General features: G+C 40.3%; 1 protein-coding gene and 1 non-coding gene across 2 annotated transcripts in view; one reads left to right on the top strand and one right to left on the bottom strand.

Annotated features, from left to right (window-relative positions):
- Positions 1-27091, top strand: part of STXBP3 (syntaxin binding protein 3) — a 47136-nt gene that overhangs the window by 6307 nt on the left and 13738 nt on the right. Inside the window, exons 2-13 of the mRNA XM_066352720.1 lie at positions 4470-4519; positions 5099-5180; positions 8204-8280; positions 10862-10940; positions 12703-12803; positions 14616-14770; positions 16478-16568; positions 19526-19650; positions 21617-21712; positions 21841-21898; positions 24060-24125; positions 26488-26568. Coding sequence (XP_066208817.1) covers positions 4470-4519; positions 5099-5180; positions 8204-8280; positions 10862-10940; positions 12703-12803; positions 14616-14770; positions 16478-16568; positions 19526-19650; positions 21617-21712; positions 21841-21898; positions 24060-24125; positions 26488-26568 — 1061 coding nt within the window. The remainder of the gene's footprint in view (positions 1-4469; positions 4520-5098; positions 5181-8203; positions 8281-10861; positions 10941-12702; positions 12804-14615; positions 14771-16477; positions 16569-19525; positions 19651-21616; positions 21713-21840; positions 21899-24059; positions 24126-26487; positions 26569-27091) is intronic.
- Positions 13615-13799, bottom strand: LOC136383685 (U2 spliceosomal RNA). Its single transcript, XR_010747493.1, has one exon. It is a non-coding gene; the product is annotated as a U2 spliceosomal RNA (small nuclear RNA).

Below are 27091 nucleotides of genomic sequence, written 5' to 3'. Positions count from 1 at the left end.
TCATGTATATATATTTTTTATTATTTGTCATTCCCTGGCTACCTTTTTTAAAACATTAGCATATTTTCCATTCTCCTTTGTAATCGTTATAGTTAACATTTTAGTCGTTATTAAATACTTTGATGTGGCAAAAAGTTTTTATTTATTTTTTTAATTAATTTTAATGGGGTGACATCAATAAATCAGGGTACATATATTCAAAGAAAACATGTCCAGTTTATCTTGTCATTCAATTATGTTGCATACCCATCACCCAAAGTCAGATTGTTCTTCGTCACCTTCTATCTAGTTTTCTTTGTGCCCCTCCCCTCCCCTCCCTCTCTCCCTCCTTCCCTCCCCCTGCCCCCCCGTAACCACCACACTCTTGTCCATGTCTCTTAGTCTCGTTTTTTTTTTTTTTTTTTTTGTACTTTTCTGAAGCTGGAAACGGGGGGAGAGAGAGTCAGACAGACTCCCACATGCGCCAGACCGGGATCCACCCGGCATGCCCACCAGGGGCGATGCTCTGCCCCTCCGGGGCATCCACTCCAGCGCCTGGGGTAGAGGCCAAGGAGCCATCCCCAGCACCCGAGCCATCCTTTTGCTCCAATGGAGCCCTGGCTGCGGGAGGGGAAGAGAGAGACAGAGAGGAAGGAGGGGGGGGGTGGAGAAGCAAATGGGCGCTTCTCCTATGTGCCCTGGCCGGGAATCGAACCCGGGTCCCCCGCACGCCAGGCCGACGCTCTACCGCTGAGCCAACCGGCCAGGGCCTTAGTCTCGTTTTTATGTCCCACCAATGTGTGGAATCCTGCAGTTCTTGTTTTTTTTCTGATTTATTTCACTCTATATAATGTTATCAAGATTCCACCATTTTATTGTAAGTGATCTGATGTCATCATTTCTTATGGCTGAATAGTATACCATAGTGTATATGTGCCACATCTTCTTTATCCAGTTTTTTTTTTTTTTTTACAGTGATTAAAGCCTTTAAGCAAACTCTTGGCCAATACAGCAAGAATCCATAAAAGAGTAGTGTCCTTAACAAGTTCACTAAGTCCAAGTTGGCCCCAACACCATGCCAAGTCCCTGATAAGTGCAACCCAACGCCAGTTCAGTCTGTTAGGAGCTGTCACAAGGAACAGGAGTCCAGGAAAGGTCCACATCCAGGAAAAGTCCACATGGCACTGGAATTGTCACAGTTCTATACTTTGCAGCTCACGTCCAAGTCCCAATCACCACTGCTTCTAGCTGGTAATGATTCAGGTAGACTGGAAAAGCCATCTGCAGCATGTGTGGAGATGGAGCTTCTGTTTTCCTCTGCCTGGAGTGATGAGACCAGGTTGCTTTTCCCTGGAGCTCTGCGACTGTGGCTTGGTAAAGAGAACCTTGGGATACTCTAAGTTCCCGCCACGCGAGTCTCTCCCGGCTGCCGTTCACTCGGGGAGCTGGGCAGCCCTCTCCGCGTTTCCGCTTTTCCTACCAGTCTCAGTGTGGCTTCGTCAGTGTTCCTTGGTTGAAGAGTCCTCTTAGTTTAGTCCAAAGTTGGTTTTTCCAGATGATAGTTCTTAAAATTATTTTGTAATCCACTTTGGTTCTGGGAGGTGGATGTTGGTACGTCTGCCTACTCCAGCGCCATCTTGTCTTCTCCCGCAAAAAAGTTTTAATAGCAGAAAAGGTTGTAGAATAAAATCAACCTAGCTCTCAACCCAGACCCCTATCCTTCCTCTTCAAAGATGAACACTCTTAGGTTTTTTTTCTAAATTCTTGAAGTTTTCTATGCAAATATAAGCATGTATAAAATATGTTTTTGTTTTAACCAGTTATCTTTCTTTTATGTCTTTTTTTATTCTGGTCACATTTTTTTTTTTTTTGTATTTTTCTGAAGTTGGAAATGGGGAGGCAGTCAGACAGACTCCCGCATGTGCCTGACTGGGATCCACCCGGCATGCCCACCAGGGGGCGATGCTCTGCCCATCTGGGGCGTTGCTCTGCTGCAACCAGAGCCACTCTAGCGCCTGAGGCAGAGGCTATAGAGCCATCCTCAGCGCCCAGGCCATCTTTGCTCCAATGGAGGCTTGGCTGTGGGAGGGGAAGAGAGAGACAAAGAGGAAGTAGAGGGGGAAGGGTGGAGAAGCAGATGGGTGCTTCTCCTGTGTGCCCTGGCTGGGAATCGAACCCCAGACTTCTGCACTACAGGCCGACGCTTCACCACTGAGCCAACTGGCCACGGCCTGGTTACACTTCTTTAAGTTAACAATCATTTCAGTTTGAGGCATGTAGATTCTTAGTTCTGTATTGTGTATTGAATTCAGTCCAAGGAGAGATGAGCTATAAGATTTGTGGAAAACTGAAGGACTGCTGGGGATTATGGGAATCGGGGGAGAAGTTTGTCAGAGTACAAACCCCCACTTAGAGGACGAATCTGTTCTGGGGTAATGCACAGCACTGTGGTGACTGTAGGTAACAATACTGTGCTGTGTACCTGAGAGTTGCTAAGAGAGTAGATCATGAATGTTCTCACCCCAAAAAGAAATGGTAATTATATGAGGTGATGAAAGGGTTAACTAACACTATGGTGGTAATTATATTGTAACATGTATATGAAATCAACACCTATACTTAAAAGTTACACAGTGTTATATGGCAGTTATGTCTCAGTAACATTGGGGGAAATAAATTGAAGGACTGAGCTGATGAAACTTTGATGATGAATATGGTCTCTGAGGAAGAGTTTAAAGCAGGCACTGCAAAAGTTGAGCAAAGTCAGTCTTGGGATATACTGTAGCTATATTTGGAGTGCTAGAGAACTGGACATAGGTCAAGTAATTTTCATTAGTTTTTAAAGGAAATACCTTTTTAGTTCTGTAATTTTAGTTGATGTTGTTTCCTCTGATTCCTTTTCAAACATACCTTACCTGTGACCACATCACTTTTTATGGATGCCTCTAATTATATTTTAATTATATTTCATTTATTACATGCTACAAAGTACTACAATTTTCAAAATTAATTGAAAATTAATAAAACCTAGTAAATGTAGGAAATTGTCTTATAAAGTAGAATAAGATATTTTTGTGTATTGTCTATGTATATTCTTTAATATGTAAGGAAAAATAGTGAACTAATTTTAAAAATATATTTAGTTTTAAAAATTATTGCAGAGAACATATTAATAATTATTGATTGCAAATCAAGACTCTATATATTTGTATCCTAATGTTGTGACATATTTTATTAAAAATTAAAATGTAGTAAATCAGGAAGAAAACTATTTACCCAGTTTTGATTGTCAGATGTACCTGTAATTTAGCAATGGGCTAGTTAGGGATAGTCTTATGGGTTTTTGTTTCATCTTACTTGAGATGTAAGTAAATAGGGGAAAACAAATCAGATAATACTTTTAGAAATATTTATATTTTCCAGATGTTTATATACTTAAATATATTAGCCTTTTTTATTATACTCTTATTCTCAAAAGTTTAAAAATATAGCACAATTTAAATGTTACCATATAAGTTAAGTATTAAAGAGAACTGGATTTCTCCATAGAATTTAACAAGTATATGTGCTTTTCATATCGCTTAGCAGAATTTCTTTTATTTATTTTATTTTTATTGTTTAGTGAGCAGGGGAGAGGCAGAGAGACATACTCGGCATGCGCCCAGACCAGGATCCACCCAGCAAGGCCACTAGGGGGCGGTGCTCTGCCCATCTGGGGCCATTGCTTCATTGCTCAGCAACGGAGCCATTTATTTAGTGCCTGAGGCGAGGCCACAGAGCCTTCCTCGCTCTGGAATCAATCGAGCCATGCTGGAGGGGAAAAAAGGGAGGGAGGGGTGGAAAAGCCAATAGTCGCATCTCCTGTTTGCCCTGACTGGAATCCAACCAGGACATCCACACACTGTGCCTACGCTCTGCCACTGAGCCAACCAGCCAGGGCACTTAGCGGAATTTCAAATTGGATTGTTTCCCCAGCCAGCTTGGACCTTTTGAGTAGTTATTCTATTATTTTATTATATTTCTGGGGTTTTTTTTGGTTTTTTTTTTTTTGTTTTTTTGTATTTTTCTGAAGCTGGAAACGGGGAGAGACAGTCAGACAGACTCCCGCATGCGCCCGACCGGGATCCACCCGGCACGCCCACCAGGGGCAATGCTCTGCCCACCAGGGGGCGATGCTCTGCCCCTCCGGGGGGTCGCTCTGCCGCGACCAGAGCCACTCTAGCGCCTGGGGCAGAGGCCAAGGAGCCATCCCCAGCGTCCGGGCCATCTTTGCTCCAATGGAGCCTTGGCTGCGGGAGGGGAAGAGAGAGACAGAGAGGAAGGAGGGGAGTGGGGGTGGAGAAGCAAATGGGCGCTTCTCCTTATGTGCCCTGGCCGGGAATCGAACCCGGGTCCCCCGCACGCCAGGCCGACGCTCTACCGCTGAGCCAACCGGCCAGGGCCTATATTTCTAACTGTTGATTAAAATTCTTACCTTTTTTTTTTTTCAGAGATAAAAGCAACAGTGTTTGATGACTGCAAGAAAGAAGATGAATGGAAGGTAAAATTTGTATATTTTGCCCTTATATTGAGGATTTTAATATCTTGGCCCCATTACACTTCTATAAGAGTAGAGTCTGGACCCATACTGCTTCTGTTCAAACCCTTGTTTCACTTAATAGTGTGGGCACATTACTTGTCTCTCTGTTTCCTTGTCTATAAAGTGGGGATGGTAGTACCTCACAGAATAGTTGTCAATATTAAAGTGAATTAATCCATAGAAAATGCTTAGAACAGTGCCTAGAACCATTATTATTAATTCTATAAAGTTGTACTTTATAATTTTAAGAAAATTTGATGTTAAGCATAACATACATTTAAAATGAACATTCCCTACTTCAGAATGGAAGTATTTCAGTTTGCTTACTTGTCTGTAATACTACATATGCAAATATTGAGAAATGGAATCTCTACGTCATACAAGTTAAAAGATGAGCTGGGATCATTTTATCTACTGTCCTGATATTTTAATTTTATGTTATAAAAAGTTTATGTTTGAGTCAATTTAATGGATTAAATTTTTTTTGGTGAATTAGCAATCAAATATTTATACTGTTTTTCAACTTATATTCAATTTAAGATAATGCTTTTAGATGAATTTACCACTAAGCTTTTGGCATCGTGTTGCAAAATGACAGATCTTCTAGCAGAGGGAATAACTGGTAAGTGTTACCAATACTCATCATGAAAACATTTCTTACTGTGACTGGAAAGTTCTGAGTATTAATAGACTGTAGTTAGTAATTTTGTTTCTAAGCAGGGTCTAGAAATAGAGAGAGAGAGAGAGATTTTATAACTCTAGCCAAATGAGTTTGGGAAATAGCGTTGAACAGAGCTAATCGGGTTTCTTTAGGACTGCGGAGTCTCTTCTGGGCCCCGGCACAGGTATAGTACGGATTCAGTTTTCTAAACTCCCTTGGCCACAGGGGGCTGCTTCTGAGGAGTGCTTCACAGGACTGTGTCGGCAGGTGGCTGTGGGCTGTGCTCAGCACCCTCCAGAGTCAGCCAGGCTCCCCTGTGGGCTTTTTTGTTTCATTTTGTTCTTTTTTTAAAAATTTTTCAGTTACAGTTGATACTATTATTTATATTAGGTTTAGGTGTGGTTTACTGTGGTTTAATCAAAATCATGTCTACTAACGTGAACTTGCCCCAGTCCCTTAGAGTTCCACAGAGGCTCTCCTGAGAACCCCCTCTGTGAGCCCGGGCCTGGCGGGTTCAGTGAGAACCCCCTCTGTGAGCCCGGGCCTGGCGGGTTCAGTGAGAACCCCCTCTGTGAGCCCGGGCCTGGCGGGTTCAGTGAGAACCCCCTCTGTGAGCCCGGGCCTGGCGGGTTCAGTGAGAACCCCCTCTGTGAGCCCGGGCCTGGCGGGTTCAGTGAGAACCCCCTCTGTGAGACCGGGCCTGGCGGGTTCAGTGAGAACCCCCTCTGTGAGCCCGGGCCTGGCGGGTTCAGTGAGAACCCCCTCTGTGAGCCCGGGCCTGGCGGGTTCAGTGAGAACCCCTCTGTGAGCCCGGGCCTGGCGGGTTCAGTGAGAACCCCCTCTGTGAGACCGGGCCTGGCGGGTTCAGTGAGAACCCCCTCTGTGAGCCCGGGCCTGGCGGGTTCAGTGAGAACCCCCTCTGTGAGCCCGGGCCTGGCGGGTTCAGTGCTCGGACTGCTCTCCTCCAGCTCATTCTGGAAAATACTCAGCAGCTCAGTACTTGTCTTGGACTTTTAAACAGTAGATGAGAAAAAAATGCACATATAATGCTACTTCAGGGGAGTAAAGTCAAGTAAAAAACTTTAAAAAATTAGACTGGGAATTAGATGATTTCTTTGTCACTATGACAGGAATAACCATAAAAACCTTTCTTCTTTCATCATTTAATGTCCACTTTTTAAAGAATTAAAGAAGTGATACTTTCTGTTATTGCTAACCAGACATTTCAGAAGATTTCCAAAGTCTGTGTTCCAATCAGATCACATATTTTCACACTTGAACACATCTGTTAGTCTCTGAGCATAATAGTGTGTCTAGTGTAAGGGCACCGTTAGACCCCTCCTTTTGAGTATGAAACACTAAAACTGAGGAAACACAGATTCATCCTGGTCAAAGATAAAATTACCGCTGTGGGGAATGGACATAAAAGTAAAATTAAGTGTTTTCTTGGAAATCTTATTTGCTATCCTTCCTAGTAGAAACTATGACAAACTTGTATTTTTCTAGTATACAGTCAGGATGAGAAGACGTATCCTCATATTTAAAAGAAAAGTCCAGCAGTGTCCTCCCTTGCATGTCAGATTAATGCTTTTAATTCTTTCTAGGGCCTTGCCAACACAAGCCTTGAAAGATGGGCTCTCTTGGTTTGTAGAATACTTTAGCTTTAATAGATAATTTGACAGCTTAGAGTTTACTAGTTTAAATTCACATGATTTTATGTTAGGTACTTTAATAAACTTCTTAATTCACTAGTGAAAATATGTGAATTTACAAATTATGGTAATGTTTCTTTCTTGAAAATTGTTTTATAATATTAATGTGTGGTTTTAAAAAAATAAGAGTTAATTAGAAATTATTTAAAGAATATTATAGAACTATAGTTAAAAACTTGGGTCTGGAGTTGGACAGATCTGGCTTGGAATCCCGCCTGTTCTATTTTATATCTGTGTCACTTGGACAAGTTACGTAACTGCCTTATTTTCTTTTTATTTTACTCATCTGTTGATTTGAGTGAGAGAAAGAGAGAGAGAGAAAGCGCATTGATTGCTGTTCCACTTATTTGTGCATTCATTGGTTGATTCTCGTATGTGCCCTGACTGAAGGTCGAACTCGCAGTCTTGTTGTATAGGGACAGTGCTCCAACCAGCTGAGCTACCTGGTCACGGTCACTTCACTTCTTCAAACCTCAGTTTCCTCACTTGTAAAATACTTACTGAGTTAGTATGAGGTTTAACAGATAAAGGGCTGCTATCTGGTATCATACTTGCTATTATTATAGTAGAATGTTTTTAAAAAGAAATACATATTTTAACTTTTAATGCATTTTTCTTGGTTTCTTCATGGCATGTTGATCACTTATGCTGGTAGATCTAATTATGAAGTAACTGCTTTAGCTTCTTCTCTCAAGATGAGCACTTAGTCCAGAGGTTAGCCTTAGGGAAAACACATTTTTATGATTTTTTTATAATATAGTCTTTTTTTTTTTTTAAGTGAGAGGAGGGGAGATAGACTCTTGCATGCACCCCGACCGCGATCCACCAGGCAACCCCTATATGGGGCACACCCTCGAATCAACCGAGCTAATTTTTAGCGCCTGAGGCAGGGAAAAAGTAGCAGATGGTCTCTTCTCCTGTGTGCCCTGACCAGGAATTGAACCCGGGACTTCCACACGCCCAAGCAGACGCTCCACCACTGAGCCAGCCAGCCAGGGTCATCATTTTTCCCATCCAAACACTAACCAGGCCCGACCCTGCTTAGCTGACGAGATCAGACGAGATCAGGCGCGTTCAGGGTGGTATGGCCGTAGATTGGGGTCATCATTTTTAAGATTTTTTTAATTTAGCAAATGAAGGGAATGTTAAATTAACCATGATATCTAAATATGTTTTTCTGTTATAAATTAGAAGTACAATAAACATTATTTAGAGAATGTTTTGAGAGTATAAATATGTGTTTATATAAAATGACCTTTTTTATTTTGTTAGTTGTGGAGAATATTTATAAGAATCGGGAACCTGTCAGACAAATGAAAGCTCTTTATTTTATCTCTCCAACATCAAAGGTGAGTATTTTGAATCTTTAAAAAGTGTTTTCACTATTGACATGATTTTTTCATAAAAAATTCAAAGTAATATAATATTCTTTATTGGAAAAATAGTGCCATAAACTGGACTTCTTAGGAAAGTTTTCTGTTAGAAGGTTGTTCCATTTGCACTCTCCTCGCTAAGAATATGTAAGTGAAAAAATTCCCATCTCCTCCATATATGAGAGCAGAAGTTAATTGTATAAAGTGTTAGGGTTTCTTTGAATAATTTGTGATTCATTCAGTTCCTATTCAGCCATAATGTTTACAAGGATAGAAATATGCTTAAAAGACATAATCTTGGATTAATCATTTATCTTAGTGATTTTTCTAGCATACATATGTGGATATGTATATACACATGTATGTGTGTAGCTACGCATACATTGTTTTTTTTATGCCAAAAGAATTTCTTTAGCTTATAATCCAATCATAATTTAACTCATACTTAAAGCCAGACTTTTACAGCCAAATAAAGTATCAAACTTGTTTATTCTGTCCAATATCTGAGAATGCATTTTCCAGCACATCCTCTGGCTTATTCCCATATAGAATGTTAATTTGACAATTCCAGTTTCCTTTCTTCTAACTCTGGCAGACAGTAAGAAAAAAACCCATATATTCACTATTTAATCTCTAGATATTGATGGGTTTTAATGACATTTTATATCTTATTTGTTATATCAGTTTATAAGATAAAATTCATGGTTGAAAAAAATGCAAGCTAAAAGCACCATTTTTTCACCTAATAAGTTGGCAGAGGGATATTTTCTTAAAAGTATATATGTATAGAAATCTCACGTTTAGTTATTGGTGGGTAGTGGAGCAGCAATTACTATAAACTGATGGGAGTATAGATTGATACAGCCTTTTTTGGGAAATAATTTGCTGTTCTTTATCAAGAACCTTAAAATGACCTATATTCTCAAGTTTATTATAAAGAAGTAATCAAATATATGGTCATATTAAATTCCTAGCAATAAATAAATCCAATTAAATTTTTAGCATTAACAAATAATGGTGTGATAGACTGTGTGGCCATTGAAAATGAAGTTTCTAGGATATTTTAATGATCTAAAGTTTATCTTTAATGTTAAGTGACAAAAGCAGGATACAAAATTGTATATTCAGTAAAGGATCAAAGGACTCAGAGAAATGGTACCTTAGTGTGACTCCTTGTTCTACTACAGCCAACTCCATTTCTCTTCTTGCCCTTAATTACCTATTGGATTGTACAGGCCTCTGGGTGCAAGTGAAGTTAGGGGCTCCTTGCACAGTGGTGGGGAAACCTGGTGTGAGACTCACTTCCTTAGGGGCTGGGCAAGCACTCGGAGGCCAGACCAGAGAGTTCCGAGGCAAGAATCAAAAAATGACAGATTTCAGAAGAGTTTGGCTCTAAGAGATCTGTGAATCCAAGAGGACAGTTCAGTTGGTGTCTCAGAAAAGCCCAAAGCCCAGGTGTCTGTTGGCTTTTATACCTTAGCCCTCAGGAGGAAAACTCCTGGGCCTTCCTCCTCTGGTATCAGTGTCTCTATTTAGGATACTCCAACGACTGAACTAAGCTTCGAGTGAGTTGACCAAGAAAAGCAACCACGTATCTAGTTGGGTCAAGCTGCTAGAGAGAGGAAGTTCAATAGGAAGAAGGAAAATGTGCATCTAGCAAAATACAGCTGTGCGGAGAGAAGGATGGCAATCTGGACGGAGGAATAGTGAAGAGTGCACGTAACAAGATTCTAATTAGCACATAAAAAGCTTTCTGCAGCCAGAATTCTCAGTTAAACAGTTAATTGAAGAAGAGGAGAATGACTTGAAATTTGAGTAATAGCCTGACCCTAGAGGATCAAAATGGAATCTCAAAGAAAAAAAAAAGAAAGAAAACAAAATCCCAAAAATCATGGGGGGGGAAAGAGACTTGCAGGATAGATTCATGAGATCTAACAGAAATATGCTTTAAGGATTTTCGGAAGGAGAAAAGGGGACAGATGAAGGAGAGAGAATTAAATGTCTTATTTTTTTTGTTTCTAGAACATTGCATTTTTAAAACTAGCAGTGTGGGGTCGTATTCTACTAGACTGTATTACCTGCTGTTCCTCCTCCTTGCAGTTACCTGCCAGCCTCTGTCTGGGTTTTCCCTCTAGTCCCCTGACAGTGTCAGCTCCTAGCTCAGTGTCACCCGCTTCCACACTCTCCAGCTGTGGTCTCAGAGGTTTCAGTGTCTAGGTAGACGATACTTCCAGAGCGTCCGAGGACTTGTCCTTGATCTGTGTCTTCCAGTGGTCTTGCCTTGCGTGTTGCTGCGTCTTCCCAGCAGCCCCTTGATCGGTTCCGGGCCTCCTCATCGCCACGTGGCTGTTCGTCCGTGCGGCCTCGCTACTCACTGCATTTCTAGCTCTCTCTGGCTAGACAGCGTAGCATCTTAACAAATGTTTATAAATTACACTTTGAGATAGTTCAGGTTTTATTTTATCATTGAGATAAAATAATCTTAGTTATTTCAAAAACTAGCAGGGTTAAATTAGAATTTCATGAAATATATATTAATATCTAATCTTTTTTTAAGTCTGTAGACTGTTTTTTACGTGATTTTCCAAGTAAATCGGAGAACAAATATAAAGCAGCGTATATATACTTCACTGACTGTAAGTAGCTTTGCAAAAATCATTGCTTTATTGTTTTAAATCCTGTTATTATAAAGTATTTCTAATAATATGCCACTACCAATGATTTTCTATTCCAATTAGGTTAGAAAGAATAAAAAATATAAGATCTTATGTATCCTAATTTATGCTAAGGTGATAAGATATTAAAAGAAGTCATCCCAATCTAGTTTCAGAAGACAATCATTTTGCTGGCATACAGAGTTGGGGGCTTTGTGGAGGGGGCAAGCCCTTAAATTCTGTGCTGCTCACAGGAAGAATTATTTTTTAAATCAAAACTTCAGTTGAGGATTTGATTATGTAATAAGAAATAAGACCATTTGGGAGGGCACTGAAGCAACTGCCATGCATTTGGCCAATATTAAGGGAGAAAATTTATCACACTTGTCTTACTACGCCCTACATTCAAATAGAAAGCACCTAAATGAGCGGATCACAGAGAAGTTCCAAGACACACATAATTCTGTTTTATGTTCTATCTTACATAGTTACACTGCTAAGTAAAATGTCATTAATCTCTACTATTAGAGATTAATCACTTTAAGTAGTATGTTATTTTTCCTGTTAATTATTATTTATGTCGTGCCTAGTAGTAGTTTGCATTTTTTTAAAAGTGTCATATAAGTGCCTGGCCAGGCGGTGGCGCAGTGGATAGAGCATCAGACTGGGCTGCTGAAGACCCAGGTTTGAGACCCTGAGCTTGCCAGCTTGAGCGTGGGCTCATCTGGTCACCAGCTTGGACCCAAGGTCGCTGGCTTGAGCAGGGGGTTACTCAGTCTACTGTAGCCCCATGGTCAAGGCACATATGAGAAAGCAACCACTGAACAACTAAAGGGCCGCAATGAAGAATTGATGCTTCTTATCTCTCTCCCTTCCTGTCTGTCCCTATCTATCCTTCTCTCTGACTCTCTCTCTGTCTCTGTCAAAAAAAAAAAGTGTCATATAGGTATTTGTCATTTAAGTAATGGAACTGATAAAATTTAATGAATGTGATCCCTTTTAAGGAATCTTGAGGCTAAAGAACTTCATGTTAAAAGACATAAGGAACTTGGGGTGGTGAACACACAAAGCAGTGTACAACTGATGTAGAATTGTATACCTGACACCTGTATAATTTTATTACCCAGTGTTACCCCAATTAAATTTAATTAAAGAAAGACAATATGCTAGAAGCTAATGGCTGATATCCTAACCTAAATTTAATGGAACTATCAACAGGTAGGTTAAAAGGGGGAAGAAAAAATGGGATGTAAAGAGGTCCAGAACTTACAGGTTTAGAGTCTTATCATTTCTTGGCATCAAAGAATTTCCTGTAATTAAAGAAAAAATGCACAGTTTGTGTGGTGTGGTTGCACTTAGTGACCGACTTAGAAAAGTAGTGTAAATTCCTACGAAGTTCTGAAGGTCCTACAAGATTTTGCTAAGTCATGAGTTAGGTCCTGCTTTTCCTCCCTGACAGTTTCAGTGTGCTGTGTTAGCAGCTTTCTGAGGAAATAGATCTCAGGTCGTGGCTGATGGGGATGGGGCAAGTGTGATTTCCTGTAGAGCCCGCTCGACTAGGGTAGACCTGCTCTGTAAAGGGCAGAACAGTGTTCACATGTTCTCCGTCCTCATAGCAAATTACTTTGTGAAGGTCAGTAGCTTATATAAAATAAATATTTCTAGATGTTAGAATGATGTATTCAAAAGAGGAAAAAGTTAGATGGAGTTATATGCTTTATTTTTTTCTTTTTTATCCTCTCAGTTTGCCCTGATAGTCTCTTTAACAAAATTAAGGCTTCTTGCTCCAAGGCTATAAGAAGATGTAAAGAGATAAATATTTCCTTCATTCCACTTGAATCTCAGGTACTTTCTATTTTTTTTTTAATTTTAGTTCATAATGGACTTTAAAATTTGATTTTATGAGCTTATTTGTTAACAAGGTATTTTTTACTTATGTGTTTTTAATGTTTTACTTACGTACTTGGTGAATTTTGAACGATCCACAAAGAAACATTTCCCATGAGGAAGGTAAGAACATGAGCACTTTATTAGAATACAACATTAATAATATTTGGAGTTTAAATGTCACATCTGCCAGTGTCCTGTGTATGTCAAGTTTTACAGCACAATTTGATTATGAGATCAAATGATTTTGAACACAGTCTTTGTTAGACGACTTTGAGCAGCTCATTAGCTACAGCTGAATCTGAGGTTCAGGCTGCTGCTGGTTGCGATGGGCTATTTTTTTTTTTTTTTTTCATTTTTCCGAAGCTGGAAATGGGGAGGCAGTCAGACAGACTCCCGCAAGCGCAGGACCGGGATCCACCCGGCATGCCCACAAGGGGGCGATGCTTTGCCCCTCTGGGGCGTCGCTCTGTTGCGTCCAGAGCCATTCTAGCGCCTGGGGCAGAGGCCACAGAGCCATCCCCAGCGCCCGGGCCATCTTTGCTCCACTGGAGCCTTGGCTGCGGGAGGGGAAGAGAGAGACAGAGAGGAAGGAGAGGGGGAAGGGTGGAGAAGCAAATGGGCGCCTCTCCTGTGTGCCCTGGCCGGGAATAGAACGCAGGACTCCTGCACGCCAGGCCGACGCTCTACCGCTGAGCCAACCGTCCAGGGCTGAACGCCGCTTTTCAACAACCCTCCTGCTTTTTGCACCAAGCACCTTGGCCCCCATGGGGGGTGCACTGTTCCCGGAAGTACTGCAATACCGGGTTGTGGAGTGGACGGAGCAAGCTCCTATTCCATCTCCCAGCTCCAAAAATCCATTTAATATATTGTCCTTGGATAGACAACGTATCAGATATTAAACTGATAAGAACAGATACTACACTTGATCTTAGCCAAAGGCCGAGAAGCGATCGATGGGCTATTTTAAGAGAAATGAATGTGTGAAAGGAAATGCAATTAAGTTGATTCATAATTCATCCGTTATTCTATAATGTTTATTATGTACCTATTTTTACACTTAATTCATTATCTTAGGCTAAGAGGGATTACTGTTGTTTCTAAAAAATAAAATAAAAATTAGTTTAGTGGGGAATTCTTAACCCCAATTAGAGAGCTGCTGCTTTCATATTCTTCAAAGAGCACAATTTTAATAAGTATCTAATCCAGTTCTTTGCACACAAGTAAGTGCTTTGTTAGTTGAATGAATAAACATGTCTGTGAGGTCACTGTCCATCTGATTAAGACCAATACTGTGGCGCAGAGTTGTGTCTTATTAGGAAATATATCTCTATTTTAAGACAGAAAGAGTACAAGCTAAAGGAACGAAGACATGTCAACTATGGTTATTCTCTAGAAAATTTTTATGCCAAATATTTAGACCAATTTTGGTTATATTTCTTTGTGCCAAGTATTAGATACTTTAGTTTGATTGCCTCAGATTCCTCCATCTGTTGCACAGGTAGTGAAAAGCACAGTGCTATCTGTATATGACACGAGAATTGAAGGAGAGAGGTAGACTAAGCAGGAGAGGAGAGTGAGAAAGAAAGGATGAAATCCAGATGACAGAGAATGAGATTTGATTAAGGTAAACACACAGTTGTTTCAGAAAACGCCATGGTTAGTGCAAGTATTTTTTTTTAATGTCCCAAACAATAGTCACATTTTTCTTGCTAAATTTTAAAAGTCAAGTCTCCACATTGACAGTGTGACTTTTTTTGGCTCACTTAGGTCTATACTCTTGATGTGCCAGATGCGTTCTATTACTGTTACAGTCCAGACCCCAGTAATGCAAATGGGAAAGATGCCGTAATGGAGGCGATGGCTGAGCAGATAGTCACAGTGTGTGCTACCCTGGACGAGAATCCCGGAGTGAGGTACAAAAGGTAAGACACTCAGGAGTGTCTCTTTATGTTCTGATTTCTATGTGCTTTCCAGCAGAGGCAGGTCATGTCTGTGCTTATGTGTATTGGTTTGCAGAATTTTCCTTGTAAAATTACGCTGTACTGATAGGAGATTTAAAGTGTGAGGTTTAAGTTTCAAATTAACTAATAGCCTCTGTTACTGAATTTTACAGCTTAAATTTGGAATGATTTGTAGGCGTGTATTTTTTAATGTTTATTTTATTGATTTTAGAGAGGGAGGAAGGGGGGAGAGAGAGAAGAGGCAAGGATCTCACAATCTGTTTCTGTATGTGACCTGACCGGGGGTCGAACCAGTAACCTCTGCTTTTCTGGACAGAGCTCTAACCAACTGAGCTATCCGGCCAGGGCTGCATGCATATTTTTTCATAAGTTTAAGGAATGCTTGGAGGAAATATCTTTGTTGCCATATAGGGGCTACAGTCTTACACTTAATGTTTCATTAAATTTCCACCAAATTTAAATGGTCATATTATCTGGATACTGGTTATAGTATCTAAATATCGATGGTATCTAAGCCTCTAGTGATTATTGTTCCAATTTTGGAGTCTGTGTTGCCAAAGCCAAAGTGAGCACCTTAGTGGCTATCTTTTTTCTTTTTTAAAAAAATATTTTATTTATTGTCTCTGGCTAGTGGCTCAGTGGATAGAGTGTCAGCCTGATGTATGGACATCCTGGGTACAATGCCATGTTAGGGCACACAGAAGAAATAGCCAGTGGCTCTGTTAGTTCTTGTGTGGCTCCGGGCACTGAGGATAGCTCCCTTGGAGCGGATCAGCTTCGGGCGCTAAAAATAGGTCAATACTCAAGCACTGGCCAGATGGATCCCCATCGGATGCATGCGGGAGTCTGCCTCACTATTTCCCCTCCTCTCACCTAAGTGCAAAGTAAATAAATAAAAGAGTGATATGTAAGATTTTATGTAAAAGACTATATTGGAAAGTTGACTAAATGTTAGCACGCAGGGAAATCTCACGCTTCTAATGGAGGGATAAATGGTCAACTAATTTGGAAAATAATATGGTAATATCTAGAAACGGTGAAAATGTACACTATGACCCAGCAGTTATACTTTTAGATGTAATATATTTAGAGAAACATGTATGTGGTGATATATGTACAAAGATTTTTTTCAACATTGTTTGCAATAGAGTAAAATTGAGAATTATGTACTTAAATATCCATCTTTAGGGGAATGAATACATAGCATTTAATAAAATTAAATGATAGAAGTATATATAGAACTAAAATGAATAAATTTGGTGCTATGCCAATACATTTAGATCTCAAACATATATATAATAGTAAGACTGTATACTGTTAAAATATATGTAAAACATATATATAAATAGTAATGGCAGGAAGAATACACACTGAATTCATGATAGTGGTTTCCTTGGGGGTGGAGAGGGTAGAGGTAGGGAAAAGACCAGTAATTTGGAAGGGAATAAAGGGAGCTGCAATTTTATTTATAGTTTTTCTTTATAGTAAAAAAATCAAGCACATACGATAAGATTTACATGATAAAATCCAGACAAATGGGTATAACGTTCTATTTGCTTTCTTATTATATGACCTTTTCTATTAATAATTTGCATGGTGTACTTTTAGAATTCAGCTTTATGGTATTGTCTTGAAAGATAATTGTTTGAACATTTTTTTCATTGTTAGTAAACCTCTAGATAATGCCAGTAAGCTTGCCCAGCTTGTTGAAAAAAAACTTGAAAACTACTACAAGATTGATGAAAAGAGCCTAATAAAGGTAATGTTTAGAAGGCAAACAGCGATTTTGCATAAAGTCTGACATTTTTTTATAAGCCAAGGAAACTATTGTTTATTTTCGGTATTGATTTGGGAATCATTAGCATAGATTTCCAGTATTGATTTGAGAATCATTAATATGGATGGTAGTGGTAACCTTAATAGCCAGTGTGGCTTAGTGGGGAAGATGAGGAGTCTGCTGGTACTGTATCCAAATGCTGTCTCTACCATTTAATTCATAGATGTGTCAATTTGGGCAAATTATGTAACTTCTCTGTGCCTAAGTTTTCTTATCTATAAAATGGGGCTAATGAGAAAATACCTATTTTATAAAGTAGGGAGAGGATTAAATGAGTTGATATGTATGTAAAGTTCTTAGAATAATACTTGCCTCTGAGTAAACACTTGATAAATAGAGTGATTTCTGTTATTACTAGCTCTGTGACCATGGACAGGCTATTGACTCTGAGTTGTATTTTCATATGTGAGGTGGATGATATAACATATAGCTTGTTTGGTTGGTATGAGGATTAGGTGAGTTAACATGTGTTTGGCACATACAGTAGGGTTTAATAAATGACAGCTGTTACTATCTTACGAAGATAGTATAAAGTAGTCACAGACTAAGGTTGGAACCCGGGGAATACCAGCATTTAGACATCACTGGAAAACGAAGAGCCTGACAGGTGGCTAGAGGGCTAGGGAACCATATTACAGTAGCTAAGGCATGAAAGGAAGAGACTGTAGGATTGTTTAGAGGAGGAGACAGGCAAGGAAACCACCAATTCCTACGCTGTGTGATGAGCGGAATGTGGGAGGAATACATAGGATGTAGTGGGAAGATCAGCTGGGGCTTCCAGTTCTCTCACAAGTCCTGGAAGGCATCCTGGAGGGGGAGGCCCTTGGGCTTGAAGAATGTGATAGAAGAGGGATTTTTTGTTAGATAACAGGTATTTTGAGCAGAGGCATAGAGAAAAAGGGCAAAATTCACAATCAAACACCTTGACTATAATGGAGGGTGTAAGCTTAGGTGTATTGTTACTTTAGAAATTTTAAAGTTACTAGTTTTTGCTTTGGAGGTCAAGTGAAAGCTGTTGGTTGTAGTTATTAGGACAATGGCTCAGTACACAGAGCATAGTAAATAGTCAATAAATGTTTTTTGAATGAGGGAAGGGCTATATAATCAGTGTGTTAATAAATATCCTTTAGTCCTTTATGATTTCAGTGGAAAAAGGCAAACCCCACAAAAATAAATAAGTAAAATAATTCTTTCCATTCTTCCTGCCTGGAAAATTATAATTCTTTCAGATGCTTGATACCTTTCTTCCCTTCATTCAAGGACCTGACAAAGTGCCATCTCCTTTTTGAAGCGTTTCCTGACTCTTCAGGTCAAGTGATGCTTCCTCCCACATCCTATCCTAACCCCACGCCCTGATACAGCAGTTCTTTCTCCTGTTCATATTTCTGAAGACTCATACTTACGAAGTGCCAGGCTGTGCTAAGTGTTTCATGGTATCATTACATTTCATCTTTACAATAATCTTTTTTTTGTAATTTTTAAAAAGATTTTACTTACTGATTTTTGAGAAAGGAGAAAGAGAGAGAGAGAGAGAGAGAGAAGGGGGGCACACAGAGGAGCAGGAAGCATCAACTCATAGTTGCTTCTCGCATGTGCCTTGACCGGGCAAGCCCAAGGTTTAGAACTGGCCACCAGCACTCCAGGCCCACGCTTTACTGAGCCACCACAGGCCAGGCTACAGTAATCCTGTAAGCAGATGTTCCTACTGTATTTTGTTTTACAAATGAGGAACAAATTAAGCAATTTGCCCGAAGTTATACAGCAAGATAGTGGTCATGGCTGCATTCAAACTTAGATCTATGGTTCCCAAAAGTCAGTGTTTCTAAATACTAAACCATATTAAATAAGGTTTATTTAAATGAGTCAGTGGTTAATTACACATTTTTTTAAAGATCCATCCTGCCTGACCTGTGGTGGTGCAGTGGATAACACGTCGACCTGCAACACTAAGCTTGCCAGTTCAAATCCTTGGGCTTGCCTGGTCAAGGCACATATGGGAAGCAACTACTATGAGTAGATGCTTCCTGTTTTTCCTCTCTCTCTCTCTCTCTCACCCCCCTTCTCTCCAAAAGTAAAAAAAAAAAACAAAGATCTATCCTATGTGATTGACATCTGCTGTATGTAAATATATAGGAAATGTTTGTCTAATGAGTCGTAGGTATCTTACTGCTTTGAATAATCCAAAGAATTAATTACTTTTTAAAATGAAGTATGAAAGATACTGATATTAACACTTATTTTTCCCAGCACTGGTTATTCACTGTTTAATGATGAGTGCTGTTTGTGAATTAATGAGAGTAGGCTCTCAGTAAGATTTATCATCTAAGCTGGCATCAGTGTTCTCTTTAAATAGCATGATGGTTAAGAGCACGGGCTGTGGAGTGAATCTGACCTGGGTCAGAATCTCTGTTCGGCCACTTACTAGCTCAGTGATGTGGGCAAGTTAGTTTTAAACCTTCATGCCCTCATTGTCAAGTGGGGATAAGATCCCTGTCTCATCCGGTTGTATAAGAATAGCATTTGTATTTCTTGCTTAGCAATGTGTAGCACAAAGAGATCAATGACAGCTACTTTTCATAATTTATATCAGTTTTAGTGTTTATGCAGTTGAATTCCTAAGAAAATAGATTTAATACAAGCAAATATTATTTTTTAAAGGAATTTTTACAATAGTATTGAGCATATCCTCAATCTAATTACAAAAGCTTTTGGTTTTGTAGTCTTGGTTTCTTTTTCCCTGTTGTTTTACTCAGCCTTTTCTGCTTTAATATAATGTGACAGAACTTAGAAAAAGTCTGCTTTTGTTTTCTAAGATAATCTAATTGTGTTCACACAAAGAAATGAAAGTTTCTTAAGATAATTTTATCTCATTATTCCAGGGCAAAACTCATTCCCAACTGCTAATAATTGATCGTGGCTTTGATCCCGTGTCCACTGTTCTGCATGAACTGACGTTTCAGGCAATGGCCTATGACCTGCTGCCCATCGAGAATGATACATACAAGCAAGTATAACTTGACGGGCATGTAACGGGCTGATACAAACAGGATTAAGAGCAGTTTGTGATTCTTGTAGGCACCAGAAATCTAAAGCCTTTTTTATTCCGAGGCTTTATCCTTCTCTTTCGCCTATAATTGTCATTTATTAAAAGTATCTTGACCTTCTAAGTTAATGGGTAATTAGACTGCTTTGAAGCTTTTTGGTGTACTTGCTTTCTAAACTATGTGTACAACAAAACTACATTTAAGCAGATGGAATTTTGACTTCACTTAATGTTAAGAGTAAATGCCAGGCCCACTGCTGTATTACTGAAGTGGAAACCATATTCAAACTGGCAAGGCAGTAATTATTCTGCATCACACCCCCAAAAGTATCTGTATGTGTGTCCTGTCAGTGCAGTATATTCTGAAATGTTAGAAGATTGAACAGGATATCTAGTGAGATACACATAGTGTTATCCATTTTGGTACCTCTTCCTGACTTTTAACTCTGACATAAGCATATTTAGTTTAATTTTTTTCATTGATTTGAGAGAGAAAAGGAAATGGGATGGGGGGGCGCTAAGAGAAGCATCAACTCGTTCCACTTAATTGTTCCATTTAGTTGTGCACTATTGATTGCTTCTCATACGTGCTCTGATGGGATTGAACCCATGACTGTGGCATGCCAAGACAATGCTTTATCCACTGAGCCACCCAGTCAGGGCCATATATTTATTTTAAAAGTAATGTCAAGTAGAAAGTTAAATGAAAAAATGAGGTACCTTTTCTATCAAGGAATTATTTTACTGTATCTTTTTTTTTAACCCTTTGAGTACTACAAACGTTCATGTACATCCTCATGCCTCCTGACCATCCAGAGTGCAATCATAGATGTACAATGGCAACATTAAAAAAAGGCAAATGTTTGTTCTTCTTGTTTTCATAATTGGTTATCAAACAAACATGATTTTAAGTTAATAAAACTGTAACTGGAACTAATTTCATTAAAAAAAACAAAACTCCTGGGGGTCAGCTAGCATGAAAAAAACTCACTACTCAAAGGGGTAATTAAGTGAGAGGCAGAAAAGCAGAGAAACAGACTCCCACATGTGCCCTGACCCAGGATCCACCTGCCAAGCCCCCTACAGGGTTATGCTCTGCCCATCTAGAGCCACTGCTCCATTGCTCAGCAACTGAGCTATTTCAGTGTCTGAGGCGAGGCCATGAAGCCATCCTCAGCATCCAGGGCCAACTTGCTCAAACCATTCAAGCCATGGCTGCAGGAGAGGAAGAGAGAGAGTGAGAGAGAGAGAGAGAGGGGAGGGGGAAACATGGAGAAGCAGATTGATTAAAAAGAAATTTTTTTTTATTTTAGTGAGAGAAGGGGAGGTAGAGAGAGACTTCTGCATGTGCCCTGACTGGTATCCACCTGGCAAGCCCACTAGGAGGCGATACTTTGCCCATCTGGGGCCATTGCTCTGTTGCAACCGGAGCCATTTTTTAGCACCTGAAGTGGAGGCCATGGAGCCATCCTCAGAGCCCAGGGCCAACTCGCTCTAATTGAGCCTTGGCTGCAGGAGAAGAGAGAGAGAGAGAAACAGGAGTGGGGGTGGAAAAGTAGATGGGCACTTCTCTTGTGTGCCCTGATAAGGAATCAAGCACGAGACATCCACATGCTGGGCTGATGCTCTACCACTGATTTTGGTTTTATAAAATAACATTTTGCTAACCTAAAACTCTTCTGATAATGACAGCTAAATCTAACATTTGAGGTAAAAATGTCTTGGTAGGCATAGCACTTTGATTTTTAATATAAGGATTGCAATATGTCTTAGTTTTGAGTAGATATTTATTCATGACCCCCATAAAGTAGTGGATAGTTCTCTTCAGTTCTTGAGCTATGTCTTAAAATCATTCTTTATATAAATGTTTCTTCCACTTTTGGGAGGAGAAAAATAATCCAAATGTTTTCCCTCTGCCTCCTTGTAGATATAAAACAGACGGGAAAGAAAAGGAAGCAGTCCTCGAGGAAGACGACGACCTGTGGGTCAGAATCCGACATCAGCACATTGCGGTGGTGTTAGAGTACGTGGGGCTAGTCTCGTGTTCATGCATATTGTTTGGGCACTAAATACCTGAAAATGCAGTTTGTAATCTTAAAGTGTCTAAAGAATTACACCGTAGAAATGTAAACAATTCTCTCAATTTGACAGGGAAATTCCCAAGCTTATGAAAGAAATTTCATCAACAAAGAAAGCAACAGAAGGAAAGGTAGGAGTCTTATTTAACTTTCAAAATAATGATGAAGGTGAATTCTTTTTTTTTAAGTGAGAGAAGGGAAAATAGGCTCCTGCATGCGCCCCAGCTGGGATGCACCCCTGTCTGGGGCTGATGCTCGAATCAATGGAGGGGAAGAGAGAGAGAAGGGGAGAGGGAGAGAGAAGGAGATGGTTGCTCTTGTGTGTGCTCTGACTGGGATCGAACCATGCCCGGCCAACGCTCTCTCCACTGAGCCAACCGGCCAGGACCATGATGAAGATGAATTTTAAAGTTTGTTTTAGCCCTGGCCGGTTGGCTCAGCGGTAGAGCGTCGGCCTAGCGTGCGGAGGACCCGGGTTCGATTCCCGGCCAGGGCACACAGGAGAGGCACCCATTTGCTTCTCCACCCCTCCGCCGCGCTTTCCTCTCTGTCTCTCTCTTCCCCTCCCGCAGCCAAGGCTCCATTGGAGCAAAGATGGCCCGGGCGCTGGGCATGGCTCTGTGGCCTCTGCCTCAGGCGCTAGAGTAGCTCTGGTCGCAACATGGCGACGCCCAGGATGGGCAGAGCATAGCCCCCTGGTGGGCAGAGCGTGGCCCCTGGTGGGCGTGCCGGGTGGATCCCGGTCGGGCGCATGCGGGAGTCTGTCTGACTGTCTCTCCCTGTTTCCAGCTTCAGAAAAATGAAAGAGAAAAAAAAAAAAAAGTTTGTTTTAAACTTTATTCTATCTATTGAACTTTGCATTTTGGGAGATTTTGAACACACAAAAGTAGAGAAAACGAACTCCCATGTACTCACTACCTAGCCTGAGCAGTTAGCAACATTGTGCCTATCTTGCTTCATTAAAGTTTATTTTTAAAAGGACATTTAGATACTTCCATTGATGCATTGTGTTAGGTGTTTTTGTTTGTTTTGTATTTTTCTGAAGTGAGAAGCGGGGAGTCAGGCAGACTCCCGCATGCACCCAACTGGGATTCACCCGGCATGTCCACTAGGGGGCGATGCTCTGCCCATCTGGGCCATTGCTCCATTGCAACTGGAGCCATTCTAGCGCCTGAGGTGAAGGCCAGGGAGCCATCCTCAGCGCCCAGGCCAACTTTGCTCCAATGGAGCCTTGTCTGCAGGAGGGGAAGAGAGAGACAGAGAGAAAGGAGAGGGGGAAGGGTGGAAAAGCAGATGGTCACTTCTCCTGTGTGCCCTGTCTGGGAATCAAACCCAGGACTTCCACATGCTGGGCCGACCTTCTACCACTGAGCCAGTCGGCCAGGTTTTTTATATTGAGTTATGATTTTCCTAAATATTGTATGTAGATATTATGGGTGGTACTTACAGAGGCTCTGGATGACGTTCTCTCAGCAGAGAGGAATGAGTTCTGTTCTGGCAGGTAGTTGATTTGCTGATGATTAACCTTGATTCGGTTGAGACATCATGTAGGCTTTCTTGTGTTGAGTGGACTTCAGCCTTGCTCTTAGTCTGAAGACATAGTTCTAGGACTGACTGTCTGGAGTGTTCACTTAGGATCTACTTGGTGTGGAATCAGAGAGTATTGGTATTTTCTTAGCACTAAGATCCCTCTGAAATCTCTGTCCAGCGCTTGGCTACCCAGCAGTTGTTCTGTGCTGGGCCTTTAAGAGTTATGCCCTGTGCATGTGCCGCTTAGTGTTGGGCCAGGGGACCAAAGGCAGTCAATCCCTCTGTACATCTTTGAGTTACATAGTGACCGGCTCTTTTCTCCCTAGCACCCTTTCCCCCAAATCCTACCTTACCAGTTTCTAACTTGAATCTTTTCCCCCTCTGCCAGAGAGACTTGAATTTGAACTCTTGATTCCTTTCAGTGTGTTCTGGAAGTGTCCCAGGGAAAAGCGGGGTTTAGTGCAGGATCACCTTCTGTGCTTGCCTTTGCTCAGGTGTCTTAGCTGTGAGCTGTTTCTTATTCATTGCCTGAAAGCTGTTGTCTTACTTGTTCTGTCCGATCGTGTTTTTGTTTATGGAGAGAGAATAATTTTGATATCAGCTACTTTATTGTGATTGAAACTGAAACATTTTAAAATTAGTTTTCTTAAATGTGTCAGATATTTAGTAAATTAATAAATATTGAACACTACAGGACTTTAAAGTTGTTATATATAATAACTAAGTCATAAGCTGTTTTTAAAATGTTTTATGTTTTCCTAGACATCACTTAGTGCTCTCACCCAGCTGATGAAAAAGATGCCGCATTTCCGTAAACAGATTTCTAAGGTAAGCAGAATGCACGTGAGATACCTTACCATATATTAGTCCATCTGTTCTGTGGTCAAGTTTAGCAGTGCGTGTCATGGAGTACTTGGTGTTAGTTGTCCTGTTATTCTAGTTCTGAGAAATATCCCAAATAACTAAGCTTTCCAGTATTATTCTAGATTTAACCATATCCAACTTAAACTTTTTCATATCTTTGTCTTGAATAGCCATACAGAGAATGTTTTAGCATTTATCAGCTTAATAAGAACATTTAACATTGGATAGACTGGTGATTGTTATTCTATTTGGTTCTTTAATAGTTATTTAGGAGTAAACTGTGTGGTCAGATAAACTATATTTGCTGTTCTAGTTTTGTTTTATTATTTTTATTTTTTGCATTTTTTCGAAATTAGAAGTAGGGAGGGAGGCAGTCAGACAGACTCCCACATGCACCTGACCAGGATCCACCCGGCATGCCCACCAGGGGGTGATGCTCTGCCCATCTGGGGAGTTGTCCGTTGTGGCCGGAGCCATTTTAGCACCTGAGGCGGAGGCCATGGAGCCATCCTCAGTGCCCGGGCCAACTTTGCTTCAATGGAGCTTTGGCTGCAGGAGGAGAACAGAGAGAGAGGAAGGAGAGGGGGAAGAGTGGAGAAGCAGATGGGTGCTTTTCCTGTGTGCCCTGACCGGGAATCAAACCCAGGACTGGGCCAATGCTCTACCGCTGAGCCAACTAGCCAGGACTTGCTGTTCTAGTTATTCTTATCAGTTATCAGAATAATTGTTACATATTTTTATCATATTGTACCCTAATTATGAACCAGTAATATAAATTCAAAGTTTTTCTGCTAGACTTTAAGGACTTGATTTTTTTTCAAGATTTTTTTAATTTAGAAATTAAATTTAATGGGATGATATTGATCAGTAAGAATACATAGGTTTCAGGCAGGTAAACATCTCTGTAGCATTTGAACTGTTGATTATGCTGTGTGCCCATCACCCAAAGTCAAATCATTTTCTGTCACCATATATTTGTCCCTGTTTACTCTCCTCCCCCCTCCCCTACATCCCCTTCCCCCAGTAACCCCTTCACTTTTCTCTATGTCCATGAGCCTCAGTTTTTTTATATCCCTCCTATATGAAATCACATAGTTCTTAGCTTTTCTTGATTTACTTGTTTCACTCAGTACAATGTTCTCAAGGTCCATCCAGGTTATTGGAAGAGTGGAGAAGCAGATGGGCGCTTCTCCTGTGTGCCCTGACTAGGAATCAAACCCGGGACTTCTACACGCCAGGCTGACGCTCTACCGCTGAGCCAACCAGCCAGGACCAAAAGAAATTTTTTTAATGTATTGATATTTAGAATGTGACGAAGGTAGAGAGTCAGGGAGAGATAAGCATCAGTTTGTTGTTCCACTCAAGCATGCTGTCATTGGTTGATTATTGTATGTGCCCTGAAGAGGGATCAAACCCGCAACCTTGGCGTGTCAGGACAGTGCTCTAGCCAGCTAAGCTACCTGGCCAGGGCTGAAATTAAAGTGCTTTCTTTCGGTCAGCTATTTCAATCCTTTTCATCTTGTGGCACACATAAACTAATTACTAAAATTCTGTGGTTCACCAAAATATGTACTCTTTTGTTGACCTGACCAAAAAAAAAAATTGATATAATTTTGATTCATTCATATAGACAGCTATTGTGTTTGCTGTTGTCATTTTTTTATTTGACAATCTAAAGGAAAAGAGGTCAGTGCCCCTGGCTAATCAGATATTGCATGCTTATTTATTTTTGTTACCACGACTAATTTAGTAAGGTCTTAACATCAGAAACTATAAAATCTGTAAAAAAGTTAGAAATTAGAAGCTATAAAAGAAAAGATAGACATGGTTACAAAAAACTAAAAATTTTATATGATGAAAGTATAATGAATATAGTATATGAAAAAGTTAAATGATAGACTTGTATATTACCAATAATACTGCTAATAGTCAAAACACTCTTACAAATTAATTTAAAAAGTGTAAGCAACCTAATTAAAACAATAGGAAAAGGCAGTTCACAGAAAAACAAATTGATATGGCTAAAAACATGTAAAAGGTTGCTAAAACAGGACTAGTTCAGGAAATGTAAATTAAAGAAATACTATGTCATTTTTTAAAGTTCTTAATTTTTTCAATTGAATTTATTGGGTTGACATTGGCTAATAAAATTAGCTAGGTTTCAGGTGTACAATTCTATAACACATCATCAGTGTGCTGTGATACATTGTAAATATATATTGTGTGTTCACCACCCCAGATACTGTATGTTTTAAAAATTGTTGCGGCATCACTGAAAATTGCTGCTTTAAATGATTGATTTTTTTTTTTTTTTTTTGCTTTTCAGCAAGTTGTCCATCTTAATTTAGCAGAAGACTGCATGAGTAAATTCAAGTCTAACATAGAGAAGCTCTGCAAAACTGAGCAGGTACGGACAGTTAGAAACTCCTAGTTCCACAATAGATTTCCCGGGTGAACTTTCCAGGGTGAAACCTGACTCTGCTCACACAGTGTGTCCCGAATCACACCATCTCTCTTAGAGGGGGACTCACCTGTGCCATCTTTAATACGTCGTTCCCCACCAGTATTAACAAGCAGCTGGACGACACCATAGTAAGCAAAGCAAGGCCTTCCTAGTCAGTGATTTTTGGTTGAATGGGATGATGTGTGTTTGGAGCATTACTTCAGGTGGCCTGGTGGCAGGCCGGTCTCAGAGGTGCAGCATTGAATGTAGCATCCTGCACGGTGCTGGGCAGGCACAGTAAACTTGTGTAAGAAGCTTTTTGTAATGGGGAACTTTAAATCAATGCTGTCACAGGTGTCCTCAAACTTTCTATAAAAACCACCCACCTTTGCAGTGCTGGTCAACCTGGTCCCTACCACCCACTAGTGGGCGTTCCAGCTTTCATGGTGGGCCAATCGCGATGCCGTTTGGTTGCTCTGCTACTGCC

This window comes from Saccopteryx leptura, chromosome 11, assembly GCF_036850995.1.
Source record: "Saccopteryx leptura isolate mSacLep1 chromosome 11, mSacLep1_pri_phased_curated, whole genome shotgun sequence".
Classification (NCBI taxonomy): domain Eukaryota; kingdom Metazoa; phylum Chordata; class Mammalia; order Chiroptera; family Emballonuridae; genus Saccopteryx; species Saccopteryx leptura.
Note: the sequence above shows the minus strand (reverse complement) of the source record. Positions and strands in the feature narration are given on the sequence as shown.